Source organism: Leptosomus discolor, chromosome 1 (assembly GCF_034619465.1).
Source record: "Leptosomus discolor isolate bLepDis1 chromosome 1, bLepDis1.hap2, whole genome shotgun sequence".
In the NCBI taxonomy this organism is placed as follows: domain Eukaryota; kingdom Metazoa; phylum Chordata; class Aves; order Leptosomiformes; family Leptosomidae; genus Leptosomus; species Leptosomus discolor.
Window position 1 is genome coordinate 159,145,230 of NC_141391.1, and position 16,511 is coordinate 159,161,740.

The following is a 16,511-nucleotide window of genomic DNA, read 5'->3' on the forward strand; positions in this document are numbered from 1 at the left end:
GGAATATTTGGGCACAAAATGGAATTTAATTAATTTTTCCTTGGGCTTTTTTTAACTGCAGTTTCAAGATCATCCTTCCCTCCTCTCTCCCCATTGTATTTCAATCATATTTTTTGCTAGTAAAAAAAATTTAGAATACAGTTTGAAGTTTCTTATATACACGTATATGTTACACTTAGGGGTCTTTGCTGTTATGTTTTTCCTGTCTGCTTCTGGGTGCTTGAGTCCCTTGCCCAGAAGTTGACATCAGTAGCGGTGCAACAAATTATGTGTATTTTTTCTCGAGTCTCTTACCTGACAACCACGCAAGCAAACATCCACAGCCTCTCTGAACCAGTTGTGAAGTTGTCCCCTCTTCGGGTGGGAGGGAGAGTTGCTTGCCCGAAGGGTAGAAGGTTGTGCCTGCTTGTGGCTTGTGGCCACTGATGCTGGTGGGAGCTGGGATGGCAGCGGGGAAACCACGCTCCTTCCCTGGAATGGGGTGGGTTGCTCGGACGCCCAGTGGTGGCAGGAGTGGGACAGACGGACGCTCAGCGTGTGTGCGCTTGTTGCAGACCTCTGTTGCCTTATGAGGGTTGAGGAGCCGTGGTGGGACTGGGAAGTAGAGACTCGGTACGAGGTTGCTGTTTGACTGACTGGTTGATGAAAGTTTGTTTCCCTCTGGACATTTTTATTCATGTAACTTGCTTCAGTTATGAGTAGAACGTAAAAAAAAAAAAATCCCAGAAACACTCTGAATAATCATAAAGATGATGTATGCCAATATAATTATTCCTTTTGTCATGTCGGAAAGTACCTTAATAACAGTTACAGCCGTGGCCACGCTAGGGAGTTTTAGGGCTGCAGCTGTACCACTTAGCTTCTGATGTAAATGAGGCTTTGGACTTCTGATTGGGAAATATGACTGTATATACAAGGAGCACATTAGGGAAATAACAGTAACTTTAGCAGTATAGTGGGTTCCTGGCTCTTTTTTTTTTTTTTTTTTCTTGTGTGGAAACAAGCTTCATGTAGTCTTTCAGCCCTACTGTAAGCTGGTGACACAAGGTGCAGGTGAGCGTTTGGGACAACTTTGTACCTTTCCCTAACACTGCTGCAAATGTTCTCTCTTCTGTAGCTGCTCAGAATTACTTTGAGTAACATGTTAGTGTGTTGGCCTTTGTGCAGTGCATATTGAACCAAGCTGTCAGTTATCAGTCAGAACTCTTCCACATTGTCCAGAGTAAATACCCAGTGATGCACTGGCTGGGGACTTGTAAAGCTTGAGCCTTTTCTCCCTTGTCCTGGACAGGGACCTGGTTCTCCTCTCTCAGAAGCTAGAGGAAAGCTTTATGGTCTTCTCCTCATCTTACCCCCAGTGAAGGTGTGAAAGGAGGAAGCCACGCTTGATTAAATGACACCGGAGGAGAAGAAAGCTGTTTCCTGCAGCATGAAGGCACTGGGAATTAAATCCTTGTCTGGAGTAATTTCCTCTGGCCAATGTGTAGCGCAAAAAGAGCGAGTGCTCCTTTCAGACAGCTCGCTGAAACTAGCAGCTTCCACCCAAAATAGCTCTGTTGCTGGCCCAGTAGAGACTGTACAGCAAGGTGAGGATGAATGGAGGAGTTTGTCACGGGGATGCGCTCCCTTGCCACAGGGATCATGAGCAGCAGGGCTGGTGCCATTTGAGTCCCAGAGCGGGCTGGCCTGAGACGGCTGCTTGGAGCCTGGCAGGCCGCTCCCGTTATCTCCTTTAACACCAAGTATTAGCATTAACTGCTGGGCAGTGAAATGAGCAGCTGCTCGGTGTTGTGGGCTGATTTTTCCAGTGCTGTTGCCTCCCAAATCTGCTGTGTGATCTTCACAGCGTGCGTCAGTGCCTGCTCACTTTCCCAGTCTCCTCCCAGTTTCAACACTTTACGGGTGCCTCTCTCAGTCTCCCAGGCTGGGATGTTGTGTCCAGCCCTGGCAGCAGTGCTGTCCTGCCAGTCCCTCCGTCCCAGTGCTCCCACCCTTGGCTCTGTTTGCAGAGTCTTTTTCTTTGCCCTGGGCATAGGAGGCTTCAGCAAGGCATAAAGAAAAAGTAGGGACTTTTCTCTTCCTTTGCTTTTCTCCTTCTTTTCTTCCTCTCTGAAAGCAACTTACTGCACCGTCTCCATATAAAACTGTAATTATAATTGTTATGCCCCTGCTAAGTGTTTTAAAGATTTTAAAAGAATACAGATGGAGTCAAAATTACCCCAGAGCTTGTGCAGTCAGCTTAACCTGTGGTTACTTTGCCAGAGGTGTTCAATGGGGACAGCCTGGAAAAAGCCCACAGATGTTAGAGAACTATGCCAGCCGAAGCCTCAAATGCGGCTTTCAATCTGTCCTTGCAGGGATTTCATACAGCAAAGAGTTTCTGTCAATAGGCTCAGCATGGCCCCAATTGTCTGTCAGCATGTAAGCTTCCCATTTTCCCAGAAGGTAATACAGCAATCCTGCTGTTGGTAGGCTGTGAGGAGATATAATCTGGTGGTCAGTCACTCCTTTTGCCTTCCATAAAGCTACATCTCTCTCCTGTAAAAACGGGAGAGAGGAGGCCACCGATCAGGTGAAATGAGTCAGTGAGAAGGGGACCCTATTCAGCTGTAGGGTCCTTTTGATAGCAGGAGTGAGGAGTATGTTTCTGGGAGCAGCTGAAGAACAAGGAGCTGTTATTGGTGTGGATCAGTTCAGAAGCATGGATGGGTTAGAGACACTTCTGCTGGTACCTTGCTGAGGCTGCAGAGGATTGTCTTAGTTATTTTAATTAATTTAACCTGTTATACTGAACTGATGCTTTTGAATCATCACAGTCCCTTACCATGACAGTTTGTGGGTGAGGAGAAGCCTGTACAGCATGGCTTATGGGACGTGACCATTTTCTTGGGCTCTGTTCAAGTGGTGCCTGTTACTTGATGGTATTTTATTCTCTTTCTTGATTCCTGTTGTGGTTTAAGCCCAGCTGGCAACAAAGCACCATGCAGCCACTTGCTCGCTCACTGCAACTCCCCCCTCCGTGGGATGGGGAGGAGAAAATATAACAAAAGGCTCGAGGGTCAAGACAAAGGACAGGGAGGGCTCACTCACCAATTGTGGTCACGGGTGAAAAACAGATATGACTTGGGGCAACAACATCAGTTTGGTGTAAACACCATCACTACCGATTTACCAGAGTAGGATAGTGAGAAGTACAACCAGATCTTAAAAACACCTTCCCCTCACCCCTCCCTTCTTCCTGGGCTCAGCTCTGCTCCTGATTTCTCTACCTTCTCCCCTCGAGCAGCACAGGGGGACAGGCTATGGGGGTTGCGGTCAGTTCATCATGCATTGTCTCTGCTGCTCCTTCCTCCTTGGTGGAGGACTGTTCACAGTCTTCCCCTGCTCCAACATGGCGTCCCTCCCACAGGAGACAGTCCTCCATGGACTTCTCCAACATGAATCCTTCCCACAGGGCTGCAGCTCTTCACAAACTGCTCCAGCGTGGGTCCCTTCTGCGAGGTGCTGTCCTCCCAGCGATGCACTGCTCCAGTGTGGTCTTCCCTTGGAGTCACGGCCTTCTTTGGGTGCAGTCACCTGCTCTGGCATGGGGTCCTTTGGGGGCTGCAGGTGGGCATCTGCTCCCCTGTTAACCTCCATGGGCTGCAGGGGGTCAGTCTGCCGTCTCACTGTGGGTTACAGGGGAATCTCTGCTCTGGCACGCACCTGCCTCCCTCCTTCCTTCTTCACTGACCTGGGTGTCTGCGTAGTTGTGTCTCTCACATCCCACTCCTCTCCTCCACTCCAAACAAAGACTTGCCCAACAAGTTTTTCCCCTCTTAAATATGTTATCACAGAGGCACTGATTTGCTCGGCCCTGGCCAGAGGTGGGCCTGAGTGGGAGCTGGAGGAGCTTCTAGAAGCTTCTTAGAGGAGTCACCTCCATAGCCCCTCCCCTGCTAGCAAAACCCCGCCAGACACAGACCCAACACGTTCCTGTGCTCAGTTCATAGTAAGTAGTACCCTTTTTTGGTGTAATTATTCCTGGAAACAACCCAGGAGGTTTTATAATATATGGTACTGTAAGAGGGCTGTTGACATCCTGCAGTAAATACATGGACCAGCTTGGGGGCTGAGAAGGTGCTTGGGACACTTGCAGTTTCCCATGGGGATTCTCTTGGCTTGTCACTGATCAGGAAAAGAAATTTGCTTTGATTTGAGTTAGAATTAAATGATACTGGATTGGTAGTAAGGAACAGGAAGAAAATTGCACCACTCATACCAACAGGCCTCAGGACAGGTGATCGTGTCCCTGCTGAATCGAGCTGGCAGACGTGCGTAAGGAAGGACTTGTCCACCCCAGTCAGTTCCACGCAATTTAAAAGCACCATGTGAAATGGCATCCCTACTTGTTCAAAAATTTTAGGCCAGGTTCTGCTCTGGGTGACTGTCATGCAGACGGGGTGTAAATCTACGTGATTGGTGGTGCGTGGTTGACTGTTGTCGGTGAGCATAACAGCTCTGCTTGGTGGGAACTTTGCTGGCGTGATACTTGGGGACTGGGCTTTTCCTACTGTTGTGCTGAAGGCAGTAATGGGTGTTGATACTGGATCTTTCAAAAGATGCGTGTAAGCCCAGGAGACTGGTACAAGCTTTTTTTTCCCTGCTGGTATAAGGCAGCTGAAAGCGAAAGTGGAGGGAGAGATCAGCGCTGCAGGATGTGTGGGAGGTGGGATGCTGGCCAGGAGATAGGAGCGCATGGAGGCGTTGCGGCCAAGCTGGGAGGGTCGGGTAATACCTTTGGGTCAGCAAATTCGCAGCCTGCTCCCAGAGCCTGTACGCAGATAGATCTTACTCATGTGAACAGCACATGGACTTCAGGCGGCCACAGAGGTCTTGGGACAGGCTCATGAGTGAGCAGGCGAACAGGAATCCCTGAGAAGAGGCCTCTTCAAGCACTGGATTTCTGTCCTCGAATGCTGTGGAGTAGCACTTGGACCTGTGAGAGTCTGAGGCTTTAAAATTAATAAAACCACCCTGCTTTTAAATTGCGCTGCTATGAAATATTGCTCCCAGGTGGGGGAAGTGAACAGGGCCGTGGTTGCAGCAGAGGTATGGTGAATGCATTTGCATTTTCAAGGTGGTCAAATAATTGGAGGAAACTTTGCATCCAGCAGTGTTTCGCAGTTTCTCTGGCCCCGTGGTAGTCTTGGTTAAACACTGCTGGGCTGTAGCGCCTTGGCTAATATATTGTGTTTGGCTGTGAACAAGGAGCTGAAGTCGGGGAGGGTAAGCTGTTCCTTGCAGAGGGCTGAGCAAGCCTTGCAAGCCTCTCTCCAAGATGTTATCTGGCAGGGATTTGGAAAAATAGAGGTTATGGGACTGTGGGCTGTAGCCACTCCCCAAGCTGCAGGTCCTTTGCCCCAGGTGAAGCATCTTTGCTTCTCTGTCACCTTAAAGCAGAGGATGTGGCTGGTAGCAAGGCAAGCTGCCACTAGCGAGGCGGGCCAGATGCTGTGGAACCGATGCTGGACTCCCAGCCCTTTGGTGGGAAGTGCTGCCAATAGAAAAGAGAGAGATTTGAGAGGTCACAGTCATCTTGGGTACCCACTGAGATGCTTTTTGTGGAGGATGCTAAGAAGATTTTTTGCACAGAGTCGTTTTTTTGCATGCCAGTATATTACAGAAATTAGTTTCACTGAATCATTCACTGTAAGTCTGGGTAGGAAGATTATTTTGCTCTGGGTTGCAGTATAGTGAACAAAACTGCTAGGGTCTAGATGCTGTTACTTCCTTGATGTTTATAAAATAAGGGTCACAAAACTCACTACTTTGGAAAAATTATCCTTGTGCTACTGGTGTTATTTCACTTCTCCAGTGTACATTTTGTGTGGAGTGATGTATGATATAAGGTATTCCAAAGGTATTGCTAAACGCAATTCTGTTCTCCCTGCTTCGGCAACATTCCCACTGATTTCTGTGGTGGTGGCAGCCTGACAAACACCAGGATGAGCTTTCACATTTGGTAACAAATTAAAGAAGCTCCTGAGTCGGAGCTGTGGACCCAGATTTAGTCTTGCTAAAAATAAGCTTTTTCAAAACTAAAGATCAGTGCCAGTACCTCACTCAGGTATTTATTCCCAATTCTAAAGGATTTTTTTTTGTTGTTGTTTTACTGGTTCATGGTGTTCAGCGTAAAGACTGCTCAGCGCTGCCTGTAAGCCCTCGTGCTAACTGACTAGCCTATTTCTGCTGGCCCACATAAGAAAGTAGTCCAGCAGCGTATGTTTTCAAAAGTAAATTAGATTTTAAAAATAAGAGCTTCAGTTTAATTATCTGGCATGCTCTCAGTAAGGAGGAAGGGTTTCAAAATACGCAATTCCTTTAGCATGGAAAAAAACCCCAACCCCAGACAAGCTGCACCTCAGTAGTTAGGACCTGTAGTTGCTTTGCTGTTGTGCTTTACCTCTTAACTAGTTCTTCATTGTATCACCATGCTCACAAAAAATTGTCTTGTGCATCAAATAGTTTTGGGTAGGGAGAACAGTTTTGAAAGCTGAGTGAATGCAGGGGGGCAGACACCAGCAATGTGCAGACTGTCTTTAATGAAAGGTTCCTGCCTGTGTGAATGCATATAATGCCTTGCCTTTCATCTTAAAGAACATGTTTGGTGGACAGCAGGTAAGAGAAGCAGGAATAATTTCAACCGTTTTACAGGTTTAAATGTAGGAACAAGATAAACGCCTATCTAATGCAAAGGTTGCTGAATCTATGTAGCAATGTTCTTTCAGCCAAAAGCTGGGATCCAAGGTAGGCAAGTTGATGACGCTGTCTGTCTGATATATATTATCAGCATTTAAACTGTGGTGGCTGGATGCTTCTAAAGGGAGGTTAAATACAATAGAAAAATACCCTAGCCAAAGCTTTTTCCCCCTTAAGCATGCAGATAGTCCAACTGATTTTCAGGAAGGATGTGGACTGTCATCTCTGTTCAGCACACAGAATCTGCGTATGCGTGGGATAATTGGCAGGTTTTATGAGGAAACCCGTGGTGGTGAGAGCCATCAAACCGCCAGAGCAGATGGGGATGCTGATGTCTGCCGGATCTGCCTACTCTCCACTGACCAGGGGTGTCATGGGGAGAGAAGGGCTCGAGATGGAGCTTGAGGTTGTGGAGAGACTCGGCAGTTATCAGATGGGTGGGAAAACAGCACTTTATCAGGGCTGGTGAGGTTCTATCCAGACAACTTTAATTACAGACTGTGTCGGTGTGAGGCAGGAGCTGGTGAATCACAAAGTGTTTTCTAAGGTTTTGGGCTGGCCCTGGATACTCAGGCGTTGGCCGCTATCGCAGGTAACTTCTCTTTCATTCGGAGTGAGGGGGCGCAGCTGTGGCAAGGTTTTCCTTTGGAAGGGACCCTGCCAGCCTTACCCCTGCCTTTGTCACCTTGAGATTAGATGGCTCTGATTTGTCGAACCTAGGGGTATGCTTTGGGACTCCCTGGGAGTTTACCTGGAACGCTGCTGCCTGCTTAATAGCTGCTTCTCATGCAAACAGTGCAAACACACCCAAACTGCAAAACTGGCTACAAAGCTAGTTGCTGAGCAGAGTTAGACCTGTACCGTCGAAAGGAGCTGCAAGGCCCACGGGCAGCTTATGCAACATGGATTGCACACTCCTGACAGTGCTGCCAAGACTTCCCTGGCTTGAGTGAGAAGGTGTTGTGGGCATACTGGGGTCTTTAGGGTTGGGATTCACACCTTTTGTGGTCTGGTAGGGACTGAGTTGGATAAGCCCCTGGGAAAACATTTGTTTTGGGGGTAGAGACAGCGTTTAAGGGAAGAGGGGTTGAGAAAATGAGGACTTCTTAGTTTACTTCGCCTCTTGACTGTGGCTTGAGGAGCATCACGAGGGTGGGTTCTGATCTTGTTCCCCATGAAGGTTCATGGTGCTGCTGATGTTGCACTGATGCACTGAAACCATTGTTGGTATTTAAACACACAGGTGTTGGCCGTGGCATAAGGAAAAATGAGAACAATACAGCACCCCCATAAAACATCCTCTGAGCCTGAAGTAATTAGTTCAGTTTCAATAGCCTCATTTCCAGAAACAGAAAGAATAGAAGCAAACAGCAGAAAAGATAATGAAAGTTGGGGGGCCCAAGGGGCGAATATTTCGTTATGGCGATAGTCAACTGGAGTGGCGTTATTTGGTCCAGAAAGAAGGCACCCAGGGGAAGCTGTGATTGCACCAGGCAAGAGAGTAAGTGGCAAAGCAGAAACTGATCAGCTGCCTATTTTTTGCAGACAGCCAGGATGCAAGAAGATTAAATGAAACTGAAAGAGTAAATTTAAAATAACCCTAAAGAGCCCTCTTCTTTTCGTGATGTAGTGGGGGTTTGGGGAGCTGAATACTGCAGGGAGTGACTGGGAAACAATGTGCTGGAGTTTTGCACATGAAGCAGACCATTCCTAAAGATTATATTAATGCTCTGTCTTACTAATAATTGCAGAGGAAGCACTGTTTCATGTTTTAGCCGAAGCTTCGCTTGGATAGCCTTCCCAGGCATTGCAGAAGACGTGGCGGGTGTTCCTGGCCTTCCTCTGCGCTGCAGAACTGTTCGCTGCTGACTGGGCACCCTGCAAACAGAGGCTCCTTCCTGCAGTATTGTTCACTAGGACACAGGACTGAACAATCTGCTGTTCTGAGCTTCTTCCATGATGACTTTTCTAGGTTTTCGTCTGCATTTTTGACGTGGGCAAATCTTCCTTCTCTGGCTTTCATATGTGCTCTCTGTGTTATGAGTGGTGACCCTCTGCTTTTTTCCCCCCTTAACTTCAAAGAAGTTCAGTATTTACTTAAGCGGCTCACTAATTTACTGCATTCTGGCTTAATCTCTCTTGAATGCCTTTCTGAAAATAGTCTGTCCAGATGAGGTAAAAATATTCACTGTTGAAGCAGAGTATTTAGAAATAGCTGTAATTCTGAGTTGTATCAAGTAGTAACCCAAGCATTTGCATTTGATTAAGGACAGGTGTTTAACTTTTGCGCAGCTGTTTTTTAGGTTGTTAACTGGAAGTTTTGACCTGCTGGAAAAAAACCCTCACTAGATCTGGCATCAGTGCTATAGCGCTCTAGACTTTGTGTTCAGAAGAAAGAAGGATGCAAAGCACTGCTTCATTACATTGGACTGTTGCATCAATAATGTAGTAACATAACGTCTTGGAGGGAAAATAATGGACTCTAATGGTGATACTCTAGCACAATTAATTGAGGCTTTCTTGGAATTAAGTGCTGCAAACAATTTCTGTTAAAAGTGGATGCAGGGCGTTTGAGCTTAACCTTAACAGAGCGTGGCAAGGAGGCTGGTAGCCTTACCCTGTTCCCTGGAGATGATCTGGAGAAAGATAAAAATGGGGCTTGTTAATTGAAACTGACGGGAGTGAGTTTGTCCATTCATTATCTAATGGCGTGCAGGAGGCTGTTGCTCTGCTTTCTCAGACCTGTGTTTTGTCCCTTCTCTGTAACCGCCAGGACTGACTGGTGGGAGAAGTGCCATGGCGGGGCTGTGGACTTCAAGGCTTTGCCCCCATGTCTTTTCCCATGGGACTGTGAATAACAGGACCAAGGTCTTGGTGGAGGTCTGTCATCTTTCCAACAACACTGCATTTGTCCAAGAAGCTGGTGGTGTTTGCCTGAGCGCTGTACCCTCTGGGAAGGGTTTGATCTTGCTGAGAAAGACAGCTGGCTTATGGTGGCCCCTTGTGTCCTACCCAGGCATGGTGTGGAGAGGAGGCCCAGGAGACGGCTGAGCAAGGCACGAGGCAGGATGGACTGCTGAGACAGCGAGTAGACTCCATGCTTTAGTTGGTTGTTGAGTTATTTGTTATTGTGGCCTAAACCCAGGGGTGGAGGGATGAGGAGGGCTTCGTGCTCTAGTTAGGTTGATGCAAGCTTTTTCCATCTTTGCGTCATTCAGCACACTCCTGTGTCGCTTCTCCCATGCCCGACAAAGGTTCAGCTTGCCACCAGCCTTTCCCTCCATGGGGGAACATGGTATATTCTCTCCTGGATCTTTTGCTTTCGTAACACTTAAAGAAACACGGTTGTCATTGGCCATCCCTTTTGCTGTAGTCCTTGGCCACAGTTAGTTGAAATCTACCCATGAGCTGGAAAGTTGCTGGAGGTGACTGAGGGACTGGTAGGCGCATGCAACTGCGTAGATATCTTTTTCTTAGAAACTAGGTAAGACATGCAACTTCCCATTTTGCAAGGATTTTGAGAATTGGGTCTGCATGTGCTCCTCCATATTTCTTGTAAGCTTACTTAACAGTCATGTTTGTGTCATGTACAGAAGATAGAGACTTACCTGAACTGCAGCTTAGACTCCAAATATGGTGGTTTATAGGCACCCTCAAGGATCCTGATGTCTTTAGCAGGCAAAGCTCTCACTGATTTTGTATTGGTGGTCTCCGAGATGTGTCCTGCTTTATTTGTGTAATGGGTCTGCCTGAGATGCAGCCCTCACCGTGCTGTGCAGTGGTAGCTAGATAACACACCAGTGTTTGTCTGCTGCTGAGTAGGGCTCCCACAGCACCAAGGCTGTTTCCCCGACATTTCCCCAGTAGGCTGGGGGTGAGTAAAAACTTGGGAGGGGATGTAGCCAGGACAGCTGACCCAGACTGACCGAAGGGATATTCCATACCGCATGACGTCTGCTCAGCAATATAAGCTGGAGAAAACAGGAAGAAGGGGGGACATTCATTTCATATTTGTCGTCCGGAGCAACGGCTGTGCATACTGGAGCCCTGCTTCCCAGAAAGTGGCTGGTCATCACCTGCTGATGGGAAGTAGAGAATAAGATCTTTTGTTTTGCTTTTGCTTCCGCCACGGCTACTTGCTTCATTAAACTGTCTTAATCTGACCCACGTGTCTGTTGTTACATTTTCTCTCCCCTGTCCAGCTGAGGGGGTGAGAGTGATAGAGTGGCTTTGGTGGGCACCTGGCCAGGGCCAAACCACCTCAGTTTGCTCTGTATTAGAGAGGGATGGGATCCAGAATAGGAGGGAATCCATTTCTTAAAGCACTTTATAATGCACCTTTGTCCCTGACTCTGAAACTGAGCAGGATGTTTATGAAGGGATTTTAAGTGACAGTCGTCTGTTAGAAGATTTGTTTCCCGTTATGAAATTAAAGAACTCTTCAGTTTTATCTTTTAATTTGTTATAAAAGAGCCAAAATGATGCATTCAATCATTTCATAAGCACACACTTTCAAAATTGTATTTATCTGATCTTCTTGCCGCAGAGGATAATTGGTTTATACAAAACTAAGTATTTTCTGGTAGTGGGTTACTTGCTTTTTCACATGCATGTGGCAGCTTTGTTTTAAGAAGACTGCCGGGAGAGGTTGTACTGCAGTTCACAGAAGTGACTGTGTATGTTTAAGAAGTGGGACGCTCTATGTAGCACAGAGGAGCAGTCATAGGTATCCATGTGATGTGAACTTAGGACTGGGACTTACTGGGAAGATTCACTATTTAATTGCCTGAGAAAAGGAGCTCAACCTTTTACAGGAATTTGCTGGAATTTTGCTGGTAGCACTTTCTGTTAATAAACATTTACCTCATTACTTGAAGATGCTATGTACAGACAGACGTTTAGTGTATTGTAGACTAACCTGTAGTCATAAGCCCCAGGGGGCATAGCCAACTAATGGTGGTGGTGGAGCTTCCTCCCAGGGAACAAGGGGGAGCTTCTTATGTGCTTGGGCCACAGGCCAGGCTTATTTTTTTTCTTACATTTGCTACATGAATTTGGTGTCAGCTTTCTTCCAAAGACTCCAAAATCATAATTTATTTTATTTATAGAGCTGTGTGATTTATACCCTGAGATATGTCTCAGTGGTTTCAAATTACAGAGAAGCATGGAAATACTGGCTGATTTTTTTTTTTTCCCTTACCAAGTCCATAGACTCTAAGCTGCAGGTCCAAGCCTAAAACTCAGCAGCTGGTAATGAAAGCAGAATTTAGTTTCATGGCCTCAAGTCTTGCTGTAAACCTTTGCTAAATTTCCGCTTCCTAACACCTGATGAGGACATGCTGCAATGATCTTCCTTGGGCTTGTCATTATTGTGAGAGAAAGCAACTTCAGATCCATTTAGGTCAAATATATTGTTAGGCAGATCTAGTGCTTGAAGAATGGAAAAGTTCCATTGAAGTCAATATAGCTGCATTGTTTTTTGTGTGTTTTTTTTTTTTTTTAAAAAAAAAAAAAAGCCAACCCACCGAATGAGTCTGTGACCTGGTATCTTCTAAAGTTATTGAGAGTTGACCTAGAAAAGATACATACACCCTTCTGTAGATCACCATGTTTTACTGTGGTTTCTATTCCTGGAGTGTGCTTGTTGGAGAAAAACATCTCTTAAATTTGAATTTTCATATAGTGCTTCCCTCCTTAGACAATTTTCAGTGATGCCAGCATCTGTGTTTTGAGGTGCTGCTGTTGATGGAAGCTGTTCTTACAACACACATGCTTGAAATACTTCAAAATGAGTGATTGATGGGGACACTAGCACATAGTATGTCACGGCTTTGGCATGCCACCAGTTTGCGAGGGCAACTTAAGGGATGCTATCCAGATTTAGCAAATATACCGTAGCCCGTTGCCATCAGGTTGCCAGATGCCTTCTCCCAGTGAATGCGAGGGAGTCGTTTCAGGCAGTCTTACTGCCTCGGGGTGCTGGATAAGCTGTCAGCTAGTCAGCAATTTGCCTTTGTTTTACATGTGTAAATGTAGCGTTTGGAAGCACCACCTCCCTTGAGCATGCACAAACCAACCTTGTGCTTGTGCACGTGTTTGTCTGGGGATGTTGAGGTTCGCCTCACTCTGTGCGGGAGAACACCAGCAGGTAGGTGCAGCTGTAGCTGCTCATGGCGGTAGTCAATTTGATCTCTCTCATTTTGATGTAGCATCAGCTTGCCTGACTGTGGGAGCTCTTTTCCCTGACTCTTGGGAAGCTGGAAGGGATGTAAAGCAGGGGTGGATACTGCCTTCAGATATGGAAATGGCATGTCTCGTGGTATGCCCAGCCTGGCTCGGCACCCTGCTCCAGTCCTTGGCTCTGCCAGGTGGAAACCATGCAGGGCTTCTGTGTAGCTGAGGTCTGTGCTCCCCTTTTTTGTAGTTGTGAGTTTGCCTGGGGAGGCTGATGGGTGTGTAAGGAGATGCTCTGGTTGGTGTCTAGCTTTCTGTCCCTGTTAACAGGACACCTGGCTCTAATGTCTTCAAGGACAGTATCTTGGAACCCTGGTAGAAAGCAAAAGCTTAAGTGCTTTGACTTCTAGAGCTTCCTTGCAGAGGCACACTGCTCCTTTCAGCCCTGTGCATTGTGTAGACAGTCACTTCTGAAGCCTAGTTATTTCCAAAGACTCGAAGCCAAAGAGGAGGGTCTCTGGAAGCCTTTCTGCTCAGAGATGACCTTCACTGCCAGCCCTGGCTACCGCCTCTGCTCAGCAGTGCTGGGAGGCTGGTGTGGTCCCATGGAAGTCTCTGTCGGGTGGTGCGTGAACTCTGAATTTTTTCCGAGACTGCAGCAGGGGACTTAGCACAGCAGCTGATCACGTTCAGAAACTCTGCACCTTTTTATGGCAGCAGAGGGAACCAGAAGGCTTAACGAGTCCTGTTGGCTCCTCCAGAAAAGGAAGGAGGGATTTATGTTGTTCTGTAGGCCTTTAAATAAACATAATAAAAAGCCAAATAAATTTTCTGACTTGTGCAAAGTGAATGTGTAAACTCAGTGGAAGCTGAGGGGAGATTTACCCCAGCACTGTGCATACCTGGGTAATTCCTTGAGAGAAAATAAGGGTTAAGGAAAGTGGCAAAGAAGGGCAGATCCCTGCAGGAGTAGCAATTACTGTGCTGTGGGAACATGAGATGTTGCCCCTCCTGTTCAGTGTACACATGCACTGAACCTTTAAAGACACCTGGAATCAATATACTATTTCAGGCCAAGATAATCTATCCAGAAAAAGACATAGACAAGGGGGAATAACTTTGCTCTCCTGAGAAGATGCCATTTGGGTGTCAGGATCAATACCTGTTCCTGAAGCAAAACAGACTCTTCCCTTGCAATGAATTGTTAAGTTGCTGGAAAGCGTGTGTGCCTGTATGAGAGTACATATGTTTGCATTGCATGGAGCTGAATTTGCTTAAGATTTAAATGTCCGCATTTGTATTTGATTGTGTCTACTGTGAGGCCAAGCAGCTGGAATTGTGCATGTATGTGGAAGAGAAAATGCACCTAGTCAGGAGCTTTGCAGGAATTAAGAGATCTGATTGACCAACTAAATTGAATTTCACTTTTGTTTCTCAGGAACTATGCAGTGAGTAGCTTCCATACCCACCCAGCTCAGGATTCCCTCAAAATGCGAGTAGCAGATGTCTTAGATCATGTCTTCAGTGAGCCAGCTGTTGATACGGCTTGAAGAAAAGCACGCAGTTGTTAGTCGTATGGGTTTGGCTAAAGATACTGTGCTGCCCACATTTGAAAACCTGGCTCAGCATTTGCCTCCATGGTTTGCAAGGTGTTGATGGTACCTGAGGCATGGTGCTGCTCCACCGCCTTGCAGGGTGTGTGCTGGTACGGCTTCAGCGGAAACAGAGTCAGGTCTGTAGCAAATACAGTTGTCAGCAAGCGGTGAGGGTGTACTGTGAATCCGGAGTAATTCTGTCCTTGCAGTATTTCAGTGACATGCCTGTAATTGCTTCTTTAGTCATCGTAGATGTCTGTTGGGTTTGTGATCTGTAAGAAAATAAAAGGGAAGCAGAAAGGAGTGAATAATGTACCTGTGACAAAAGCACTCTCTGAATTCATGTGTGGAGTGAGCTCTGGAGGCTCCTTCTAGACTCTGCACCGGCTGATCTCCATGGGAATTAGTTTCCCTCTGTCTCATTCCTCCTCAAGTAGTGCCTGTATCTTGCGTCTGGTAGTCCCATATTTCTTTTTAGGATGGTGCTGGGCCAACTGCAAGTCTCTGCAGCTGCAGTTACAGCAGGTGATAAGCTATCGGGTGCTGCCCTCTGCCACGTTTGCTCCTCCCTTGTCCTCATTGGTAAACTGATGGCTAGGTAGGTTTTGAGACTGAAACACAGAATGGGGTGGGAAGGAAAACCCTTCCGCCCCTGTCTAATGCCGTATCCCCAGGGCAGCGCAGTTAGAAACCACGACGTATCCGCTGCATGGCTCTCCTCTCACTCCTTTCAGGGGTGTCTAGGGGGAAGGATGGGCTTTACGCGGTGCCCGGGAAGGTTGCAGCAAATCTGTTCAGTGTTGGAGAGCTTCACTAGCTATCGAGGCCGGCTGCCTATTTTTACCCATGCATGTGCTGCAGGAAAGTAAGAAGGGTAGTTTCTTAAAAAGCAGGCGTTTCTGAGTGAATTGTCCTCCCAGCATCCCTCTCTTTCTTCAGTGTGTAAATAGTGGAGGCAAAAGCAGTGTCAAAGATAGCAGTGGGTGAAGATGACATAAAAGTGTTCTCCACTGCTTGATGGTAACGGGAGCTGCAGTGCATTTGACTGGAAGTGATAGCAGCAGCTGTCTATTCTAGCACACCCAGCACACCCGTAGCAGTGTCCCTTCTGCTGTCATTCCTCCGAGGCACGTTGCTACATGGCCTTTGTTGCTAGACACCTTCCTAATGATGATCAAGACAGCAGCTTCTTCGCAAGGTTTCTGCTTTACTCCTAAATTTGGATGCAAAGGCTATGGGCAATAGTAGGGCTGATTTGGGGTTTTTGCCTGAGACATAACATCCAGCTTGGATGTTCCTTGACTGTCACTGTGATGCATCATTCAAATAAATTGTTAAAACTAAACCCGCGTGTTGGGTTGGGAGGTCTAACCTCGTTTCTCTTTTGTCAAAGAAGTTGATGGAGTGACAGTGTCATATACCGTGCGTGGTGCAGCGTGTTACTAATTACTGCGCACGGGTGCAGGCAGCCCCATTCCATACATTCTCGTTTCTGTTTGTAACTAATTAGGGGTCATCATGCTGCTGGTGGTCTCTGATTCTCCCCATTTATTGTCCGTAGGGTAGGCATCTACCAGAAGGCGGTGTTTACTTCAAATTAGAGCTAAGCAGCCATTTCCACCCCCGCGCCACCCCCCCACCCCCCCCCACCCCCCCCGCTATTGCCCCAAAGTTTCAGACTTCCCTGGCTTTAAAAATGTGAAATACCTACAAGCATAGCTGTAGAGAATTACAGGTAGCCAGATTTGTTGTGAATCATAACCTGATGCAAAGGAAAGCTGGGAACACCAGGCTGTGCAGTACAGTTCTATTAAGAATTAAAGGATGGTTAGGAAATAGAAGGCAAGTGTGGGTATACATGGTGAGTTCTTGTAGATGATCTGTTAAGTGCTTTAAAAATTGAGTTGTCCGGTTAACAATATGCAGACAGTAACAGGAAAGGGAGCATTTAGTCACATAATTTTTTTTTTTTTTTAAGAAAAAAACCACCTCTGAAGTTCT

The 16,511-nt window shown here is 46.7% G+C and overlaps 1 protein-coding gene across 5 annotated transcripts in view; it reads left to right on the plus strand.

The window, feature by feature from the left end:
* Positions 1 to 16,511, plus strand: part of ABTB3 (ankyrin repeat and BTB domain containing 3) — a 184,588-nt gene that overhangs the window by 5,199 nt on the left and 162,878 nt on the right. Inside the window, exon 3 of one of the 5 annotated variants that reach the window (XM_086468482.1) lies at positions 1,857 to 1,874. The exons of the other annotated variants lie outside the window; for them this stretch is intronic. Coding sequence (XP_086324608.1) covers positions 1,857 to 1,874 — 18 coding nt within the window. The remainder of the gene's footprint in view (positions 1 to 1,856; positions 1,875 to 16,511) is intronic. 5 annotated transcript variants of the gene reach the window in all.